Here is a 23,665-nt window from a genome sequence, read left to right as displayed (position 1 = left end):
GATGACTTGGGAGATTCCCCAAGCGTTGTAGAACTTGTTGATGTCGAAGCTGGTTCTAAGATAGGTGTAGCCGGCGGATTGACAACGAGATTGTCAACCGCCTTGCCACTCCTTAGAGTGATAATTGCTTGAGCTTGCTCGGGCGGTGGTATGGAAGAATTACCAATGAGAAGTTGACCTTGTGGATTGGCTTGTGGCTGGGTCGGAAACTTTCCTTTTTCTTGTTGGAGAAGCCCTATAGATGTGGTTATCTTTCCCATTTGGTTCTTCAACTCCCCCATCATTTGGGTGTTACTCTCATTGTAATTCGATTGAGCTTGCATGAAGGATTGGAGAGTGTCCTCCAAAGATCGCCTTGGCGGGGGTTGATATTGGTTAGATCCTTGAAACGGGCCGGATGGTGCGAAACCTGGCGGTCCTTGTGGAAAACGAGGCTGCCCTTGGCCTTGAGCAGACCGCCATGGTTGCATTTGAGAACTGGGAGGTGCTTGAGATGGTCCGCCTTCAATCTGATTGTTCCAACGGAATCCCGGATGTTGTCGTTGATTTTGGTTGAAGTTTTGGGGAAAAGATTCAAACCGTTGGTTTACCGCACTAACTTCTTCGAGCGGAAGGTTGAGGTTACCGTAATGATGTCTGAAAGTGGGAATAGACAAGCAATTGTCGGTGGAATGGCCTGATGTTTCACATATAGCACACATCTCCTCTACCGCTTGCACTGCCTTAACTTCCTTTACCCCTTTCAACTCCAACTTCTCCAACTTTTGTGCTAGTTGCTCCATCCGTGTTTCGATAGCATTGTGCTCATTTATGGAGAACTTTCCGGAGCCACCGGGACCTTGGCTAGCCATAGCTCTATCACCAGCATCTTCATAATTCCAAGTCAAAGACTTCTTGGCCAACTCATCTAAGTAATCCCAACCGTCATCGGGTGACTTATTCATGAATCCTCCGGAGCACATGGTGTCGAGCAGTTGCTTGCTTTGTTGCGTGCAACCCATATGGAAGTAGTGAATCAGTTGATACAAGGCAAAGTTATGGTGAGGAACCGCAGAAAGCAAATCCTTGTAACGCTCCCAATACTGATGGAAAGCTTCTCCCTCACGTTGCTTGAAACCCTGGATTTGATCCATCAAGAGCTTTGTTCGGCTCGCTGGGAAGAATTTCTTATGAAAAACATCTTGCACTTCCCCCCATGTGTTCAAAGATTGAGGCTTCAAAGAGTGAAACCATGTCTTAGCCTTATCCTTCAAAGTGAAAGGAAAAAGCCTCAATCTTGCTTGGTTGAGAAGCACCTCCCCGCTAACAAACGATTGGAGAACTTCCTCAAATTCTCGGATATGTTGGTACGGATCCTCGCGCTCCATACCATGGAAGAATGGAATGCAACGATGATAGTCTGATTTGAACACGAATGTGTTTGCAACAGTGGTGGGCCGTGGAAAAACTATCGGTGACAATTGAGTGACCCGTTCCGGATTCAAATAGTCCTGAAGAGTCCTAACCGGAGGAGCTTCCTCATCTGCCATTGATGTTCTTGGTGGAGAGTACGGTTGAGAATATCTGCTTGGTGGAGAGTAAGCTCGAAGATTGCTTCGAACACGAGGTGGAGAGCTAGATCGATGCAGCCGGTTTGAGCGAGGACTACGATATACCACAAGCATGAACCTTCGCTTTGACCGATTAAGAGCTATGGAACCGCTCTGCAATAAGAAAAACAGACTGGAGGGGCTATGCCGCCTCCTCAATATATATATATATATATATATATATATATATATATATATATATATATATATATATATATGTATGCAAGAAAAGAAAACAAAAGGCAATAGATACCAACACTAGCTTCGTTACACCTCAATTTGATAGTGTGATCGGTTAGAGGTATCCACTAGAATTAGTATGCAATGCACAAAGGAAAATTAAATGGAATACTTACAATGGTTTGTCAAACCTCCCAATAAGCTATATAAGAAAGATATCCCCGGCAACGGCGCCAAAAATGCTTCTCGTCGCAACCTAACCTCTTAGAAATAGGTTTGCACCCCAAGCGTAGGGCTAGGTCGTTGATAGCATATAAACCGGAAGACCGGATCGTTCCCACAGAGAAATCTTCTTTAGCGAATTTGGAATAGAAGTTGCTTAAAGATTGCGGCGTTCAAGCGGCCAACTTTAGAGTTTTGATTCGATTGATGAAATTAAACTTGGAAATAAACTAGGTTAAGATGGTCGAGTCAAAGGGATTGATTTACCCACGACTTAGCCATCAAACGGTTCCTTCATCTAACTCATGAGTGAACCGAAACCGTCCGGATTCCACTAGAAGAATTAAAAGCTGAAGACTACTTATAACTTAATTCAAAGCTCTAATTCAAATTGAACTCATTTAACGCAAGTGAGAGACGAAAAAAGATCGTTCGCACGCATAGGATTATCAAGCACGTAGCACAAGGCGATAGACTTCATTGATCAAAGAAGCCACCAATCCCCATGATCAAAGCTAGAAATCATGGGTTTAATTCATTCAAAACCTTGAGATTAAGCTAAAGTTAAGAGAAACCATTTGATGGACTAATCCATAGGGTGAACCTCACCCCATGACCGAACCGATTATCTACTCACTCATAATAAAAAGACTAGAAAGCATGCTAAGAAAGGTAAACATGATTAACCGATAGAATTGAAAACAAACTTGATTTATATAGAGATCTCACTAGTGGCTACAACATTAACAAACGAGAATTAATCATCCAACCACTACTTACTTGAGTTGTTGAGGAATTGAATGCAAGAACTTGGGAGAAATAACTATGGAGCTCTTAAGAAAATAAAAGACTTAAAGTGTAAAAGAGTACATAATGGCCAATAATGGCTTACAAAGCTATTTAAAGGCCACACAAATCAGCCATACAATGGACCAAAAGGTCCCTAAAATATCCCAAAAACATACTAGAAGTAGAAACTTTCTATTAATAGAAAGTTGAAATGTTCAGCACAAAAAGCTGCTGGCCGAAGGGCATTGGTACCAATACCTAAAAAATGAGGTATTGGTACCAATCCAACTGTCTTCTAATTCGGCATGATGGTACCAATACCTAAAAAATGAGGTATTGGTACCTCTGTGTGAAAACAGCAGAACAGGGTCAGCTTGGGCCATCATGCCTTGTCGTGCCCCGACGGCCTTCCAATGCTTCATTACATGATCAACGAGACTTGGCGGAGGTATGCCATGTGGCCTTGGTCCCACGGATGTCCTCGGAACCATCACTGATGCGTTTGCCTCATTTGATACACTTTGGCTCACTCCTCGCCAACCTTGACCTCCGGCCAATCTCCGAGGCTTCTTGTGGCACCGTTAGGCTCCGGTGACAATGACCATATGCCGCCGGGCACTTGAACTCTTGGTGACATACCGGAACGTCCCTTGGCATACAAAATCGCCTTATTAGCACGTTTTTCCTGAAATACACACAAAAATACCTTACGTGCATTATGGGATAAAAACGATTACTTAAACATATAAAAGCTACAAATTAGAGGATTAAAGCCCCAAGATTATACAATCTTGGGTGCTAATCAATCACCGTGGAGGCTTTGGAGCTGAGGAGCTGGCAAGAATAGAGGTGCTGAGGAGCTGTAGTTAGGAACCCTAAAATACCCTTCCGTTTGTGTAAAATATTGAACTCTTGTGAGAGTATTTGTTGTAATAAGAGTCAGACTCCATTTGATTGTATGAATAAAATGTCCTTTTAACGTACCCAAAATTCAGGGCGTTACAGATTTTATCAATAGATTGTCCTTTTAACGTACCCAAAATTCGGGGCGTTACAGTCAAAATCAAATCCACGGCCACACCACAAGCACTCATCAAAGCCATCGATGAGAAAATTGGCGGAGGCGATTTCGACAGAGAATTCGAGCTCGTCGTCGTCATGAAAGTCCTCCGCAATGTAGAGCTTGTCCGTGGTTATGACACTTGTGATTGTGGTCTTGTACTTGAGCTCGTAGCTGCTGATATGGGCTTCACACTAACACCTCTGACTGTCGCCGTAAAATGGCTGGGATTTGTCACCGCCGTGTGGGTTCAAGCCATATCCAGCAACAACTACACCTTCTTGAATTACTTTGACCATCGAGACCACTCAAACACTCGAAAGCGAAAGCGAGTAGTAATTTCTACCTTCAGTTTGTTGTATATGTGTTCGTTTTATTATGAGTACACAGAGATGGTGCCTACAAGGTGTTTGATGTTATTTCTGAGTAGGAGTGCCAACAAGCCGAGTCAAGTTTCACAGTGTTTGAGCTCCGTTTCTTTATTAAACAAGCCTAAAACTCAAGCTTGCACTCATTTAAATCATTTTTTATTGGATGTTAAAAATGAGTAATTGTGTTTACTCATTTTTATTCTCATTTGAATATAGGCCATCTGGAAAAGGAGAGAGGGTATTTTAGTCGTTTTAGATGTACAAGAGTAAATTTGATCATTTTAGTGTACATGGGTAGTTTGGACATTTAGTACATAGGGGTAATATGGTAATTTTAGAGTATAGGGGTAATATGGTCATTTAGATGTGCATGGGTAATATGGTCATTTTAGTGTACATGTGTGTTTTAGTTATTTTAAATTTTAATAGATATGTAAATGGGTTAATGGGAGGGGCGGGTTTCATTTTAAATGAATGGGTTGGGTATGGGTAATTATATATGCTCATAACAATTGGGTTCTAAATGGGTCAATAACTCATTAAAAACACAACCCACTTAAAACTTACCAAATTTGGCTCAAACTCGTCAATTTGACAACCCTAGCAAAAATTGATAAAAAATTTAATTTATCACTATTTTTCTATATTTTTATAGGCCTCACATAAAGCGAAGGAAAAGATCGATAATAACGGTGCGGTGAACGTAACACCTCTTTCTTTCCACACCCCTAAATTTTCTCAATACTCACGCCTTCCTATCTTCTTCTTTTTTTATTTCGATAATTTTAAATTTTATAGATGATTAACATTCCCTGCTTCCAACCTCTCCCCCTACCATAACACCAAGCCAAACAGGGAGTGCTAGGTAAAAAAAAATGTACTCCAAAATACTTCGAAAAGAGTAAATTAATTGTACGATTTACTTTTTCGGGGTACATTTTCTTTGTACTTAGAATTTCTCATGTTTGTTCCTATTTTGCTCTATGTAGAGTATAAAATTGATCAATCCTTTACCAATATCCGACTGAGCTGATTTTTTACAACCATCGTCAAAAAGTGTTTTAAACAAATAAAGCCACTTCGAACATTTATGTGAAACCCGAAGTGGGTCTCATAGAACGCGATGTACATTCTTATTTGTTGGGAGGATAGAGGAGGGGACAAGGGAGGAAGGAAGAGAGAAAGAAAAATGTTCCTTGGTAGGAGAATGAAGGGGGAGAAGGGAGGAGAAGTAGAGCTTATCCTCTCGAAGAGTGTTAGTAGTTAACAACACTTCCCACTCTAAGATTAGCTTATTCGGTGGAAAAAAAGACCAAATTACTCTTTAAATCATTTTGTACTCCATTTTCGATGAAATGATTAAATGAGTGCAATTAAGTAATTTATCACATTATCCATTCTTATCCATCCATATTAATTACTATCCAAATCATGTGGAGTATTAGGTAATCCCTTTTTTAACTTATCCTCTTATAGTAAATTCATCTCTTATTCACCCTTCTTCTTATCCATTAGTAAAATTTTATTCATCCGAGAAACGAGCCCTACAGAATTAAAATATGACGCAAAGCCCATTTTATCTCTCCACCCCTTGTCTTATCCCAAACATTTCTCTCCCTCTCCCTCTCCCTCTCTCTCTCTCTCTCTCTCTCTCAAAGGAAGCTTCGTTGTTCTGTTTTCCTCTATCACCGACCCTCTCCCCAACCTCGTCAAAACTCTAACCGTTTCGACATAATCAGGTGCTCCGTTTTCTCCTTATATGCATACATTCATGCATAGCTCAATTCGTCGTCATACTATCTGTTACTATTGTTATGTTTTTGTTCGTATATCAGTTGTTGTGTAAAACTGTTCTCTCTCTTCTCTCTCTCTCGTGTAATGAATTACTAATTCCCGGTGAAAAGAAACGGAAATTGGTATGAGAGAATCGAAATTTTTGTAATTTAGGCCTTAATTATGGTAAAAAGAATCGAAATTTTTGCACGCATTTGCCCTAATTGTTGCTGTCATGATTTGGTATTTCATGTGCTAATTCTTGGAGAAGGTCCTGAATTTACGTTGATTTGGTGTATTATATACGTAAACATATGGACTATATATTTCAAATACACGGTCTCGTCTTGGGTGGAATAGCGAATTGCAGAAACAGCTGTTGGGAAATTTATACACAAGGAAAAAAAAATGTTCTTTTTGACTTACCGAGGAGGTTATGATTAGTTTCTCTCAAAAGGCTGACTTTTTTTTTTCCTCCTCTGGTGAGTATTTATGGAAAATGTTAAAAAGAGCCCGGTGGGCTTTCTGTTAAAGTTGAAAAAGCTTATTGAAATAGTATATGAAAAATGTATTAAAGTGCGTGAAAAAGAGTAGAAAAGTGTAGTGTATTGAAATATGTGAAAATTGTATACAAATGCGTGAAAGAGAATAGGCAAACGTAAAAAGTGTATTAGAATTTGTGTTTTTGTTTCATTTTATTTGGCTTAATGAAAGCCCATGAACTTCTGAGCGGGACCCAATATTTATTTGCATGAGCTTTTTCCTGCTTCTAATGCATTTAATTTTTGTTTTTCTAGTTCTATGACAGAACTGGCAAAAGTAAAATAACAGAGACTAAATTTGAAAAGAGAAGTTGTTAAAGACAAATAGATCCAGATTATCGAAAATTTTTTGGAATCTGTAAGTTGATTTTGTTAACAAAAATTGATTAGTGTATTTCGTTTCTATAATGTTGATTACGATACTTATTGATATGGGTGTTTTGGGAGCTGATATAAAAACATCTTCTTTCGTGAGTTACAAATTTTATTTTGTTGTGATGGTCACTTCCGATATATTTTCTCTCCATATTCATCTAGTTTTGGTCCCTGCACATCTGATAACACGCATATGGAAGGCCTATTGATGGCATCACGATGCCTCTAGTTTTGTGGAGATGGTTGTGGGCGTACATGGGTCAGGTTCTGACATGACCCGTCACCGTTTCTTTAGAGAACCCATACGCTGAAATTTAGACCTAGGTGGATCTGAGGGAGAAAGGACAAAAGGTTTCTCAAGGGGGATCAATTCCTCGCCGTACCCCTCCATACTCTCCTTATGGCTCCAACTCCTGAGCCAACGCCAAGAATCGGAACTGTTCATCTTGTAGAACTCGCAATTAGCTATGTCCACGAAAAAAATCAACATCGGACATTTATATGTGTGAACAAGTCACATTTTCTTTCAAACATTGGACATTTTAAGTTCATATTCATACAACTTCCCATTTTGTGAAACAAAATACGATATCTGATTTTTTTAATGGACTTAGATAACTACGAATTCTACGAGATGAACGGTTCTGATCCTCGGCATTGGCTCGGGAGTGGATGCCACAAGGCACAAGGAAGGTATGGAATATGGAGTGGAATTGATTCCTTCTCAAAGATAGATTAGAGGGAGAAGGGCTCCGGTGGACGCCATCGTTGCGAGTTGTCATGCTTCACTGGAAGGAGGCTTTTATCTGTACAGGTGTAGGAGGGAGGGAGAGAGAGTTGGGTCACGTGTGGTTACTTAATTGATAAGTTGTTCAGGTCTCAGGTTATGTGCTTATGTAATATCTTGACCCATCATTCTATTGAAAACCGATATTATTTCGTTATCAAAACCCATGGCCTCCCGACCACCAAATCAAAACTGTCAGTTGCCAGTTCGATCATTTTTATTGGGTGATTTGGATCCTTTCACATCCCTATCTGTATTCTAATTTTTTGTTCTATAGATCGAGCTTTTACAAGATAAAAGTTTTCGTGTAAAATATACCTTTACCAGCATTTAAATTTTCTTAATTTGATTCATGTTGATTAATAGTGTCACAAACTTGTTTGTGGCTTCCCCCTATGAGCCATCATATATTACAGTTAGAAAAGCATGATAGAGTTGTTACTTGTTTGTTGTGGAGTCAAGTTTGATGCTTGAATTCATCTCATTTTATTGTTCAAGTAGAGCTTTATTTTTCCAACTTGTCTTGCCAAAAGATTCTCCTATTCTTGGATTTCAAGAACAACTTCTTGTGCACTAAATGCAGCCAAATAGGAATAACTTTTCCCGTGCAAATGCAGTCAAGTGGGATATTGGAATTGAAAGATTAGTTATAACTTGTTCTGATGGGTGTTATACTGTTATATTATACAATATTGTACTGCCGGCTATGGGCTTCCAACATATAGAGGTTTTCCCGCGTAAGGGCCTTGTACAGATCCTGAAACATGGGAAGTGGATGTGATTTGTGCTTCATAGCTTGGCTTGTTTCTCTTGGTCTCAAGCAGTTGGAAATCTACGTCATAACCATCCATTTATGACTAGAGCACTCACATTGCAGATTCTAAAATACAGTTTCTTGCCCTGTGTATTCAATGTATGTTAACAGAGTGATAATAATAATATTTGCTAAAGCCCTATATTTCAGAAAGAATTTCAACTTTACTAACCCACCATTGAACACTTTCTGATACTCCATCTTACCATCAGTGATTATTTCCTTAAGGTAATGCCAGCAGTTGGGACAATGGCTAGACAGCTAGTTGGCTTGACTTGATGTCTGGAGGTTTTATACTCTTTATCATTGGTTTGACTCTGATTGTATCTTTCGCTTTATATTTCAGTTCTGAGCACTTTAAACAGAGCGGGATTTGCCTGTTGGTTTGGTTCCTTGAATTCGAGCAGCCAAGTTTCATGTCTGCGCTTGACATCCAGATTCCCAGTACCTTCGGTATGTTTGTTTCCACGAGTTATTTTCTTTTCACTCTGGAGTCCTTGGCTTGTATAACGGTGGACACTGCTGGTTCACTGCACGACTGTTGGGCCAGCATTGGTTCTGATAGCTTTACTCTAGTTAGTACACTGTTTGTATAGCAATCTTGGAGAAAAGGAACTTAAATGTGATTATTAGTCAGTGGCCTATTTACGAAATAGAACAAGCATGTGATGCCTTTTCTCGTGGATTGCTGAGTGGTGAGTTTTCATTGTTGTCAACAGATCCATTCGCTGAGGCAAATGCTGAAGACTCAGGTGCAGGGTCAAAGGAGTATGTGCATATCCGTACACAGCAGCGTAATGGTAGAAAAAGCCTGACCACTGTCCAGGGATTGAAGAAGGAATTCAGCTACAATAAGATACTCAAAGACCTTAAAAAGGACTTTTGCTGCAATGGTAATGTTGTGCAAGACCCAGAGCTGGGCCAGGTGAGCAAGCACGCGCTATATCAAAAGCCACTTGAGTGTAGTTTCCTTTCTTTTAACTTTATATTCAGACGTCTAACACCACAAAATATTTGTAATGAACTTAGGTTATCCAACTTCAAGGTGATCAGCGGAAGAATGTCTCTACTTTCCTTGTTCAGGTATTTTTCATACATCACGTTTGTTGTACAAACCATACCTGTAGCCTGTGTTTGGGTCCTAGATTTTAGAGAGATTTATGGAGTAAGATAAAATCTCGGTTTGAATAGCTGTGGAAATCAAATGAAGTGATTTGAAATTATACTATTCAATGAGATCATCTTATTGTAACTTTTACCGTTTATATTGGTATTTCGATATCGATTTTGAGAGCTCTGTGTTGATAAATTTGAAAATGACTCGTTAACAGGAAGGATTTGAAATCTTTGATTGGTGAAAACTGTTGGGGGGTTTTTTTTTTTTTTGGGTAAGTTAATTTTCATTCGACAAAGAAACCACAATACAAATAGTAGGGGCAACTGGCAAGCTCTGGAAGAAAGGCAAAAGTCTTAACAGAGATCAAAAGATCAGTCCAGCCAACTACTAGAGCCTAAAAGCCTAGAACCAACACAAGCCAACAAAATCACAAAGCTGGACAACTACAGGGGAGAAAATACATACTCCAGGCTTCACAGTTCACACAAAACTTGGTTCCTAGCAGACCCCTTTGTGTTCCCTCCAATCTGAGATAACCTCTCATGCCATTTATGGTGAAGTGAGGCAGCCAAAGCCAATTTATAGACAGAATGGTGAAAGCCGTCTCCACACTTATGCAAACCAGCCCATTGAATTTCCTGTTGGATAGCAGAAGGCCTTATAGACACCCCACATCTTGGTATCAAAGTTCCCCAAAGCTGAGCAGAAAAAGCACATTCTAAGAGCAAATGGTCATCATGACAATCATCACTATTCGCACAGACTAGAGTGTCTGCAACGACTCCACAACTCTGCATTCTATCCTTCATAGATAATCTTCCCGGAATAGCCAACCATTAGATGACAGCCCATCCATGCACACGTTTGATAGAGAAGCCCAAGCATCCCAAGCAGATTTGATTGAGAAGCCCTTAGCATTCAAGCTCCAAATAACATCCTCAAGAGCTGGATTGGGGAGAAAAGTGCTAGGGGTGATGATCAATAATTTCCCTTTCCACATCATTTCTCCTTCTAGGCCAACACCAAGAACTATCTCTGATTATGGAGTCCACCTTAGCATGATAACCTCCCCATGTTGAAGGTGATCCTGTCCACAATCTGTCTAGGAGTGGGCCCAAATGATGCCAATTATCAAGCCAGAGAAAAGTCTTGGAACCTTTACCAATGATATACTCGATCATGAATTTGAAAATCTTTCTGATGGTTCAAAAGGCAGAAGAAGGAACACTCATAGTCCACTAACATTGAATCTGTCTCACATAAGAAGAAAACTGTAGTTATACAATCGCAGATGGAAATACTTTTTTTCTCATTCTAATCCATTAGTCACTCTTCTCGTGGTAGCCACCTATAATTAGAAACTCGTATACGTTAGTTAAAAGCGAACATCGAATTTCTTCAGTTGAAATCCATCTCGGCCCAAACAGGCATACAATGCTAGGGAATAGATAGGGTAAGGTGATGAAGTGAAAGAAGCTATATTTATTGATTGTGTTCCTTATCATTTGAATTTCCCTTTGTAAATCTATGATCCAAACACAGCCTTAGTTTGTGTTCTGTTACAATTCTGTTTTCACCTTTTATTTTGTCTAACAGGCTGGTATTGTGAAGAAAGAACAAATCAAGATTCATGGTTTCTAAATAGCAGGCAGAGGCAGCAGATTGTTCCAATGTGGTAGCAACTGCTGCTGTGTATATATATGTATAAAATTATAGCAGGGGTCCTGAGCATAGCCCTAAATGCATGTATTTGCACTCCATGTTTCATTTGTATTCGCAATAATATGATGGTTCCCCGAGTATTTTTGGTTTCTCTCCTTGTCGCTGATATCCTTCACAATAATAATTTACATCTTTTTTCCCCCTCCCACCAATTTTCATTTCCTGTACTTTTGCATTTCTTTTTCCCTCACAACGTCCGAAGATAATACTGTTTGAGTTGTATTTCTTTTCATGTTTTTTAATCGTGAGGGTAATTGATGAAGAGCAATAAGGATTAGGTAATGATTTCGTTTGGCAGATTAATCTATTAGTTAGCTTTCTCCTTTATTGTACAATTGAAATTTAAAATTTATAAGGGTAGATTTATCGTTATTTTTCACTGAGGATGTCATGACTTACGCCCGATAATGTCTAGGGGTTCGATGGCACAAGGGTGCCTAAAATCTTTTTCTATCTTATTTTAGATCAACCTACCGTTTTTGGTATTAGAGTGAATATCGATCTTATTTACTGTTTTCACATAGATCGCCGTTACCAGTAGTTTCTTCACCCGTTCATCCACATTTATCATCGTAATTTCGTCACTTTCACAATTACCGTTGGAGTCTTCACCAGGTCACCATCATCCTGGTACGCACCGCAGACTCTAACCAAAGGGTCAACCACATCCGCTTGCAGCAGCATTAGTTCACAACAAGATTAACAAGATTTGAAACTGAGCAGTTAAACAATTTTTTGTCCTAATGAATTCAGAAAAAATACAAACCGATATCCGATTGAGATAATTTTTTTACAAGGCTCCCTAAAAAAATATTCTAACGTTTATGGGTATTTTTCTGTATTTTTGTGGGATCCAAGGTGAGCCCGACGTGAATGTAGTGTAAATGAGTAGTGTACTTGGCATTTTTGTTTTGGTATCTCATTCTAGATAGTCCTACATCAGTAAACATAGGGCAGACTCGGCAGAGTGGTCGAGAATTATATGGATGCTTCAGGTATTGCAGTGAGAGAGAGAGAGAGAGAGAGAGAGTACAGCGTTGGTTTGGTTTAATCTTGGGCAGTCATGGTCTATCCAGGACCTTAACTTCGATTAAAACAGTTCATTTACTAGTTTTTTATTAGATTAAAAAAAGGGTAAATTCCATATACAACTCTTCTACTTTGGTCATTTTTCAACTACACTCCCTCTACTTCATTTTTAATCACTCGCACCCCTTGTACTTAAGACTGGTTTGGAACTGTTAGAATTTCCGTCCAAAGTAACGAAAAAGCAGGTAATGGCTTGTTGGTGGGAATTTTCCCTCCTAAAACATCTTTTCTAAGACCAAATTGCCCTCAAAACCCATTTACATCCTATATATACCATTTTCCCACAGGTTAGAATGAAAAACAGAGCATCACCATTGGTGTTCAATTTCCCCATGCCATCAAGAATTCTATTTCCCACAAACCCACTAGAGTTCTTAACATTGGTGTTCAAACTACTTCCAATTTTCACAAATTCACTAGAGTTGTCCACATTAGGATCTGAATTGCCTACAAACACAAAATTCTCACTACCAACGTTTCCAAAGTTCAATTTTTTCCCCAAAAAAGAAGAACCCACTCCCAGAATAGAATCATTTGAAACGGGTCGAAACGGGTTAAACCCATAATCATCTTTACCAGTTTCCATCCTACCCTTTGGTTTTCTCAATTTCACTAGTCTCGGCCTTGAACGGCCCGATGCCGCAGAGCCAAATGCTGGCTTTTCAAATCCTAACAGCTCATCCAAGCCAATATATGGGTTAACTTCTTTTAAATTGGAAAACCTAGAAGAAAGCTCTGTATTTGAATTTGATGAATACATAATCAATAGCCTTGATTGAAGAAAACCTAGAAAGAGTGAAAAATCTGAGCGTTAGGATTGGATTTGTGATCTAGCAAAGTTGGCAAAATACCAAGATTGGCGTCATCAAGTCGGAGTGCTGGTGTTGCTGGGTCTCAATTAGTTTTTCAATCAATGATAACGCGATAGGAGGAAGATGGGTTGTCAGTTGATTTGGAGATGAGGTCTGTGGTGATCTTTTGTTTTGATATTTGTCTCAGCTGTCTGCCTTAGGTTTGAAGGGAGGGAGAGAGAGAGAGAGAGAGAGAGAGAGAGAGGGAGAGAATACGCAAATGAAAAAAGGGGAATAAGAAAGGGGAACATGAATGTGTATTCCAGTCTTTTCGTTACTTTGGACGAAAATATTAACAGTTCCAAACCAGTCTTAAGTACAAGGGGTGCGAGTGATTAAAAATGAAGTAGATGGGTTGTAGTTGAAAAACGACCAAAGTACAGGGGGTGTATCTGGAATTTACCCATAAAAAAGTCATGTAAATATTAGCTTAATTAATCAAGGGCGCTGCTATTCGCAGCCCTCTATTTACTCCCATAGCCCGTTAAAAATTTCCAATTATACTCGACAGTTAGTTATCGAAATTGAGATATATTTTCAGCATCCAATTACCGAAATATAATATTTTTTTCAACAGATGTTTACCGAAAATGCATGTTCGGCAGTTGTTTACCGAAAGTTGAACATATTTTCGACATGTAGTTACCGAAATATAATCTTGTTTTCAACAACAATTTACCGAAATGTTATTTATGATTTTCAACAACCATTTACCGAAATGTTGTGGGCTACGGGAGAAAATAAAGGGCTGCGAATAGCGGCGCCCTTAATCAAACATCAATATGTATACAAACGTACATATTCCAAAATAGTCATGGTTTAGTCCCTTATTCATGTCTTTTTGTATTTTCTTCCATAATAATGCCATTTCGTGGAGAAAATTTTCAGTGCCGGGTGGGCACTACGTGGTACTCGGTCGGCATATTCGGACCGTTCATTTCGATTTTGAACGGCTTAGATTTGAAGAGAGAAAAATGAGAGAGAGAGAGAGAGAGAGAGAGAGAGAGAGGGGAGAGAGTGTGGTGGGGTGAGAGGAGAGAGGAGAGAGAGAATTTTAATCTGGGCCGTACAATACTCTTTTAAACGGTCCGCATGAACTGCTCGGACATCACGCGGGCACGGCCACATAGTACCCACCCGGTACTGGAAAAATCTCTCCATTTCCTGTACTCACCGTACTGGAGTTAAAAACACTACGGCCCTACGGTAAATTTACATGGGCCGTATACATGGTCGGTCATATAAAGACATTTTATGGAGTACTTGTTTTGTGTAGCTTCGTTTGTCATTTTCTTGTTGGTGCCCAAAAGGGAGAGATTCCTTTTTGTTTTTGAAACAATAAAAACGTTTTCAGTTTGGTAATGTATTTAATTTTTTATTTTTAAGAAACTAAAAGTAGAATCAAGTTTATGTTTTTACAAAAATAAAAATAAAAAACATGTTTTGTACTAATTTTTTTTTTGAAAACAATAAAAAAATATAAACATATTACCAAACAAGTTTTCTTTATCAGTTTTCAAAAAAAAGTAAAAACAAAAATCGAAAACTGAAAAAAAAATGCTACCAAACGCCCCCTAACCAATTCACCTTCAGTTTTCAGTTTTCTTTTTCAGAATTTTCGAAGATTGGACATGAAAGTATGTTTGGTTGGCTATTTTTGTTTCCAGAAAATGAGAGAATGACTTTCAAAAATTTTGAGAATTGGAGAAGCAACAAAACTGAGCTTCCACTTTTTCCAAAAGGCATTAGCCGGTTGCCACTTTTTCCTCGCGCGGTGAGTGAAACTTTCCACCCACAAGGCCACGGTTCAACTCCTAGCTGCTGCATGGTTTCCACGTTTAAGGAGCGAAATAGTTTCATCCTTCTTAGAATAAAATTCTCTCTCCCTCTCTCATCCTACCCACCCCGACGACTTCCGCTCCTCTCGCTCCTTAAAAGTCGTTTTTTTTTGGCTTTTTGAGCTTTATCATGGATATTTTCAAATATATTTGGGTAAAAGTTATAATCTTTTACTTTTTTCATTAGTTTTGCCGAGACGAATCAATAATTTACAAAAGTTAAGCGCAAAACTGTTAAATGCAAAAAAAAAGAAAGATTAAGAACAAAACAAGAAAAAGCCTAAAAATCCAAAAAAATTCTTAGCGGAACTTAGCCTGATGTAGGGAGGTAATTCCGAGCACATACATTTAGTTGCCGAACACGTGATGTTTGGGAGCACGTGGTGAATACGACCGGACTTATCGCCGGGCAGTATGAAGAACAGCGATATGGATCAATGATATGGGAAGTCCTTGGTCCATGCAATCTGTTCGGCTAAATACATGCCAATGACATGACAACTCACTGGTGTAAACTATCTGTTCGGCAGATAAGAGACATTCTGATTATGTTAGGACCAAGTTACATATGAAGTAAACTGGTCCAGGAAGTCTGTTCGGTAACGAGATGGCCGAACAAAAGAAAGAACTTCAATCAAGTATTGGAGCATAAGGAACATTCTGGAAGAGTCCAGAAACAATAGTATTCCGTTAAGGAATAAGATCCCGAGAATATAGGATCTGATAGAGATACCCAACGAGTATGGAATGTTCGGCTTGTTATGAAAAAGAGTCCTACAAGGATTAAGGTAATGAACTGATAAAGGAAACGAGAATCCTTGATATCCTCGGATTCCTATACGAGTTAGGAATCCTAGGGCAACACGGATGCTTGGCCAGCAAGCATACGTAAATCTATAAATAAGAGATAAACCTAGAGGTAAAAGGTACGCAATACTTTGCATTCTGGCTTTCCTATTGATAATTAGGGTTTAAACTGCTAGTACGTGATACTAACTTTGGCATCGGAGGGCCTTTGCCACGAGAGGCAGAGGTGCGCTCACCCCCTGTCTATTTTGCAGATTAGGGTTCCGACGACGAATTAGGGTTTCGGTGAAGAGGCACGAGAAAGCCGTTGCAATCCAGTTGATCAGAAAGTATCAATTGTTTTCATCCCCCTACAATTGGCGCCGTCTGTGGGAAACGAACCAGCTTTTTAGAAAAATAAGTACGATGGAAGAAGAAAATCCAATTACTCCGTTTAGTCCAAAGGACCAGTTGGGTGGGGGAAGAGATAAATCCCCACCAGGAGCTCCGAGAAAGCCAACTGGTAGACATGACAGAGGTAACTCCAAAGAAAAAGGAGACAAAACTGCTACTGGCTCCACGAGAAGGAGTAGGTCTCATCGAAGGGATGAGTCAGTCATCCGTTCAAGAAGTATACACGATGACAATGATCTCCTAGATAAAAAGAGAGGAGAAATCGAGGAGTATGCTCGTTTCATTAAGAAACGAGAGTATGAGATACAGGAGTTGCAGCGGATACGAGAGCACCCAGAAGATTCTGGACTCTCTTGGAGGCATTCCCCAAGAGATGGAAGGACGCTGGTAGTCCATAAGCAGACCCATTCACGAAGAAGAAGGAGCAGAAGTCCTGTCATAGGGCGTTATGAGGCTTCTCCACGAAAAAGGGGAAGAAGAAGTAAAAGCCGAACACCCGAGAGAAATGTTTCTTCATGAAATGGGAGGAGCAGAGACAGAAGTTCCACCCCCGAAGAGGAGGGAACTAGGAAACATCATCGAGACAGGTACGAGAGACCTGATGCTGATTGGGCCAAAGCCACGGCTCACAAATAGAAGGAACATGAGGATGGGACAGTGACTGCACGAGAAGCAGCACGAAGGGCCCTAAGTAATATTGCAGCCTCCCCTTTTACAAAAAGGCTGCAAGAGGCTAGGTTGCCGAGCAGGGTGAAGCACGGTGCGTTCGTACTTTACGAGACAAATACGGACCCCGTGGCTCACATACAACATTATCAACAGGCTATGTTCATGCACGAGGGAGATGATGCCATCTTATGCAAGATGTTTCCCTCCAGCCTTGGTAAGGTGGCTTTAGCCTGGTTTCATAAACTGGGCCCGCGTTCCATACGAGGATGGAGGCAGTTGGCCGAGGAATTCACTGCTCGGTTCCTGACTAGCAGAAAGGCCCCTAAGACCTTTGAGAGTCTTTCCACCATGAAACAGGAGGAGAACGAGCAGATCAGGGATTATGCAAAGAAGTACTGGGAGACTTTCAACGAGATTGAAAGTTGTAGTGAGGAGTACGCAATTGCAACCTTCAAGACTGGTTTGCCTGTTTGGGGAGAGCTGTGCCGCTCATTGAATAAACATCCGGTAGCCACCTTGGCTAAATTGATGGAACGGATAGAGCAACATGCCAGAATGGAGGATGACATACTCCGTGAGGATGGCAGGACGATTGCCGAACAGCCAAAGGCACCTGCCAAAAAGGTGGATAAGCCAGAGCCCAAGACTTATAGAGAGAGAAGGGAATATGGGCAGGCTAAGAAAGAGTCGTACAAAGATAAGCAAGTTCCTGACCCAAAAGCTTTCTTTTCTATCACTACGGTTTGGAAGGAACCAATATACAGGATTCTTTATCGAATAAAGAATCAGCCATATTTCAAGTGGCCCCCGAGTCTAGGCGGAGACAAGGATGCAAAACGTGCTACGAATCAGCACTGCAGTTACCACAAAGATTGGGGCCACATGACCGAGGATTGTGAGATGTACAAGAGGCACCTTGATGATTTGGTCTCTCGGGGCTATCTCAAGGAATTTATCCAAGAGGATCCTAAGGAGAAAGGGAAGGCTATGGAGCTGGGTTACGAGCAAAACCCTAAAGGAATAATCCATATGATACATGGGTTGGCCACACCATACACGAGAAAAGAGGTTAGGCTGTTACAAAGGCAAGTTAAGCACGATCAGCACGTGATGCGATTGGGAAACAAGAGAGGGCGAGAGGCTGATATATGCAATGAGAGCTTGGCATTCAGTGATGATGACCTAGGAGAGGTCCAAATACTCCACAACGATGCATTGGTCGTAACCCTACGAGTTGGGGAATATGACATTGAGAGGATGCTTGTGGACTCAGGAAGTTGTACAGAGGTGTTGTACTACGTTGCGTTCAAGAAGCTGGGGCTGGCCCAAACAGACTTAGAGCAGTCTACAACACCTCTCATTGGGTTCGGTGCAGGAGCAGTCTGGCCCCTTGGGAAGGTAACGTTACCTGTTCCGGCTAGATCAGTGGTATTGAGAACAGATTTCCTAGTGGTCGATGTTCCTTCTTCCTATAACGCGATTATAGAGAGGACATGATTGCACAAGATGAGAGCAGTCTCCTCGACTTATCACCAGATGGTGAAATTCCCAGGTTCAAATGGGATTGAGGTACTTAAAGGCAACCAGAAGGTGGCACAACAGTGTTTGATTTCCATTATCAAAACTGCCCCAAAGGTCTACCATGTTCATACATTAGAAATACCTGATCAACCAACTATCGAGGATGTTGGAAGAAGTCCGGCTGAAAAAGTGATTGAAGGATTGGAGAAAATTTAGATCAACGAGACTGATCCTGAAAGATATTTTCTAATTGGAGAATCACTACCAGCAGACGAAGAGGCTGAATCGATAAGATTTCTGAAAGAGTATATTGATGTTTTTGCATGGGTGCCAGAGGAAATGCCCGGGGTGGATGCAGATGTGATCTGTCACCATTTAAACATTGACCCTCAGCACAAGCCGATCATTCAGAAAAAACGAAGGGCAGCCGTGCAGCATATAGATGCAGTGATTGAGGAGGTCGATCGTTTACTGGAGGCCAAAGCAATACGTGAAGTCTATTACCCAGAATGGTTATCCAACACCGTTGTGGTGAAGAAAAAGAATGGGAAGTGGCGTGTCTGTGTGGACTTCACAGACCTAAACAAAGCGTGCCCTAAGGATAGTTTTCCTTTGCCCAGGATTGACCAATTGGTTGATGCAACCTCTGGATACGAGCGAATGAGTTTTCTCGATGCATATCGAGGATATCATCAGATTGCTATGTTTGAACCTGATCAAGAGAAGACTTCGTTTATCACACCTCGAGGGTTGTATTGCTACAGTGTTATGCCGTTTGGGCTGAAGAATGCTGGGGCAACATACCAAAGACTTGCAACCATTATGTTCAAGAAGCTCATTGGAAAAACTTTGGAAGTTTACATAGATGATATGGTGGTAAAGAGTCGAGAAAAAGGAGGGCATATTACTGACTTAAAAGAAGTGTTCGAAATCTTAAGGAAGTATAAACTAAAACTCAACACCTCGAAGTGTGCGTTTGGAGTTGGTTCAGGAAAGTTCCTGGGCCATTTGGTAACCATGAGAGAGATAGAGGCAAACCCCGATCAGATTGATGCCCTACAAAGACTACAGAGTTCCAAAACTACCAAAGAAGTCCAGAGGCTGATTGGAATGGCAGCAACATTTAACAGATTCATCAGCAGGTCAAGTGATAAGTGCAGACCCTTTTTTCAATTGCTGAAAAAGAGAGAGGGATTTGAATGGGGAGCAGAGTGTGAACAGGCCGTCCAGGACCTGAAGAAGTATCTGGCAGAGCCCCCACTTTTGTCAACTCCATTGCCAGGTGAGCCTTTAATTCTGTACTTAGCTGTTTCTGAGCATGCAGTAAGTGCAGTCCTACTGAGGGATTTGGGGATCGAACAAATCCCTATTTATTATGTTAGCAAGACATTGTTGGATGCAGAGACGAGATATCTGCCTTTAGAAAAACTTGTCCTGGCACTTAGGACAGCCACAAGAAAATTGCCACACTACTTCCAAAGCCATAAGGTTGTGGTTTATACTGAGTTTCCATTAAAATCATTGCTACGAAAGGCAGACTTTTCGGAAAGGATCTCGACATGGTTCGTGGAGTTAAGCCAGTACGATCTTGAATATCAGCCACGCATAGCAATCAAAGGCCAAGTGTTGGCTGATTTTGTGGCAGAATTTTCACCCACTGTGGCTCCCCTACCTCCTACGAGAAAGGAACAGGTGACTGAGACATCATCCATGAAGGATCAACCTTCAGCCGAACAGGATCCCACGGAGTGGAAGCTATTCGTTGACGGATTAGCATGTAATACTGGTTTTGGAATTGGGGTAGTCCTGTTTCCTCCTCAAGGAGTTCTGATTGAACTATCTGTTTGGCTTGGATTTAGTGCAACGAATAATGTAGCTGAATATGAGGCACTCCTGGCTGGATTGAGGAGTGCAAAAACCCTTAAAGCAGAACGGGTTAGGGTGTATTGTGATTCCCAGCTTGTGGTGAATCAGCTGTCCGGCGAGTATGAAATCCGAAATGAAAAGATGTTGGCTTACGTGCAGGTGGCCAAGGACTTGCTTGATACCTTCGAGAGGGTATATATTGAGCAAATTAGTTCTGGACAGAATGCTCATGCAGATTCTTTAGCTTGATTGGCTGCAGCTGTACCAACCGAGTTCAAAAGAAAGGTGTCAGTCGAATATCTGAATAAGCCGAGCATTGGGAGGAGTGAAGATTTAGTCTTGGACGTGAACCAAGGACCAAGTTGGATGGACCCAATCATGGAGTTCTTACGAGACGGGATACTCCTTCTGACAAAAAAGAGGCCCATAAGATAAGGGTCAAATCTGCCAGGTTTTGGCTGTCTCCAGAGGGTAAGTTATACAGGAAATCCTTTACAGGCCCATATTTACTATGTGTACATCCTGACATGGTACAAAAGTTCCTTCATGAAATCCACGAGGGAACATGTGGGAGCCATACTGGAGGCAGATCAATTGCCCACCGAGCAATTACTCAAGGATACTGGTGGCCACACATGCAAGAAGATGCAAAGGTGTATGTGAAGATTTGTGAGAAGTGTCAAAAATTCTCACCAATGATTGGAACACCTGTTGAAGATCTGGTGCCTTTGACAAGTCCCTGGCCTTTTGCTCAATGGGGGATGGATATCGTGGGTCCATTGCACAAAGCAACTGGGAATCGAAAATTCCTGCTTGTAGCAACTGACTATTTTACAAAGTGGATTGAGGCAGAACCATTGGCCAAAATCACTGAATCTATGATAGAAAGGTTCGTGTGGAAAAACATCATCACTCGCTTTGGGGTCCCTTATTCATTGATCACAGACAATGGATCCCAATTTCAGAAGAAATTCAAGGCTTTTTGTGCCCAGTATGGAATAAGAAATTATTATTCCACCCCAGCCTACCCTCAGAGTAATGGGCAAGCAGAGGCGTCTAATAAAACTATCATTGATGGAATCAAGAAAAGACTAGACAAAGCTAAGGGAAAGTGGCCTGACGAGTTACCATTAGTTTTGTGGGCTTACCGAACAACGCCTAGGAGGTCTACGGGAGAGACCCCCTATTCATTGGCCTATGGAACAAAGGCTGTCATACCTCTGGAGGTGGGTTTGCCGACCAACAGGACCGTTTTGGTTGAAAGTGGAGGCAATGACAGGGCCCTTCAAATCGAGCTTGACCTCGCCGAGGAGAGGAGAGAAAAAACCTTGGTACATCTTGCTTCTTACCAAGAACAGCTGATGAAAAGCTACAACAAGCATGTTCATCCTCGAGAATTTGGTGTTGGGGACCTCGTGCTACGAAAAGTGCTCGGCAACACCAAGGTGGCCAACGAAGGCAAGCTGGGGGCCAACTGGGAAGGCCTGTATAGAGTAACTGAGATTGTAGGCATAGGAGCCTATAGATTGTCAGATTTGGAAGGTGATCCAATCCCAAGGCCTTGGAATGTTCATAATCTACGAAAGTTCTTTGTTTAGAAGTATTAAATCTGTCTTAAATTTGCACTACGTGATTGTGTGGGAATTACGAATATAATTCTCTTGTTCTAGTCTTTGATTATTTTAGTTACAAAGGGGTACGAATACAGCCCTCTTGAGTTTTACAGATTCTGAATAAAATCACTTTCTAGTATAACTGTTGGTATTTGTTTTAAATACGAACTACGAGATTGGTTTCCCTCATTCGTATTGGGGAGCAGGGTATACCATTAAGTACGTGACACTTAAATACAAGTATGAAACACTTGTGTGATTTTCAAAAAGTTAAGTACGTGACACTTAAACACAAGTATGAAACACTTGTGTGATTTTCAAAAAGTTAAGTACGTGACACTTAAACACAAGTATGAAACACTTGTGTGATTTTCAAAATCCTTTAACAAGTATGAGCACACTTGTATGCCGTGTTTAAGTACGTGACACTTAAACGCAAGTATGATTCTTTAAAGTACTTGAAACTTAAACAAAGTACAAGTATGAAAACACTTGTATGAAATTTAAAGTACGTGATACTTAACAAGTATGAAACACTTGTATGAAATTTTAAGTACGTGAAAACTTAAACGTTATCAAAACACAAGTAGTTCTAAGTACGTGATACTTAGAAGTTTTTGTGTGAGTACGTGAAACTTAAACTGCTGCTCTCAAGTACGAGATACTTAGAGCATTTAAAAGTACCTGACAAAGTACGGGCCATGATGATTCACACAATTTGCTATGTATTAACAGCAAAACAAGATCAAAGTACGAAATACTTAAGATTAAAACTATTTGCATCCGAACAGATGCAAACATGACGATAGCCGAGCAAAAACAAAGTTATGCCACGAAGGGCCAAATACCTGTGTTAACAAAGTATTTAATAGTACTGGTACCACGCAGGGTAAAGAAGCTATGGTCATGAAGGACTAGCCAGGTGATTTAAATCAAACAAAAAACTACCTGTTACTCTTTCAATCTAGGTTCTGGACATCCACAAGTGTTCTGTCAGGTTCCTCCGTTGGAGCATTACCATCTGTTGCATTCTCCTCCAAAATAATGGGCTCCAGGGTTGAAACCCGAGCAGGAGATTGAACAGGGTGCACATCGGTGGGTGTCTCTTCATCAGCATTAGCATATTCTTCAATCTGCTGTTCAATATTGTCCTCTGGATGCTCGGCTGGATCTTGAACGTTTTGAAGACGAGTGCTTGGCAAATCATTCTCAACCCAGAGAGGAGAATCATCAGCAATTCCAGCCTTTGTCAAACATGCCTCCCAGCATGCGATCCAGATTTGATCTTGAATATCAGGCATCTGTTCGACGTAACTTGTTGTTGTGGCGTCAAAACCCTTCTGATAACCATCTTCAAAGGATGCCTTTTTGGTGCTGTCCATCTCGGCCAAAACTTGATGAAGGCTCTCCTCCGTGGTCTCAAGCTTACCCTTTGTTTCGGACAAATCAGCCTTAGCTTTATCTCTCTCCCTCTCTAATCTTGTGACTGTTCGGATCAGCCTGGTGTTGTCATTTAAAAGCCTGATCCTCTCGGCTTTAGCTTCCTGGAATTTTTGGCCCAGTACGACCATTTTTTGGATAAACTATAGCAATACCAAAACGTGAGTAACTTTTCTCTTAAATGTTACAAAGATGGGGCTTTAAAACGAAAAGAGAAGTTTTTGTTACCTTGATTCC

At 40.7% G+C, this 23,665-nt stretch overlaps 1 protein-coding gene across 1 annotated transcript; it reads left to right on the top strand.

The window, feature by feature from the left end:
• The first annotated feature begins 5,799 nt into the window (after nt 1–5,799).
• On the top strand, nt 5,800–11,493 carry LOC131311495 (protein translation factor SUI1 homolog). The gene is made up of 5 exons (XM_058338992.1): nt 5,800–5,950; nt 8,849–8,955; nt 9,222–9,427; nt 9,532–9,585; nt 11,216–11,493. Exons 2-5 carry the CDS (start codon nt 8,919–8,921, stop codon nt 11,258–11,260), a joined length of 342 nt encoding a protein of 113 aa, XP_058194975.1. The 5' UTR covers nt 5,800–5,950; nt 8,849–8,918; the 3' UTR covers nt 11,261–11,493.
• Nucleotides 11,494–23,665: the final 12,172 nt, after the last annotated feature.

Source organism: Rhododendron vialii, chromosome 2a, assembly GCF_030253575.1.
Source record: "Rhododendron vialii isolate Sample 1 chromosome 2a, ASM3025357v1".
NCBI classification, from domain to species: Eukaryota; Viridiplantae; Streptophyta; class Magnoliopsida; order Ericales; family Ericaceae; genus Rhododendron; species Rhododendron vialii.
Note: the sequence above shows the minus strand (reverse complement) of the source record. Positions and strands in the feature narration are given on the sequence as shown.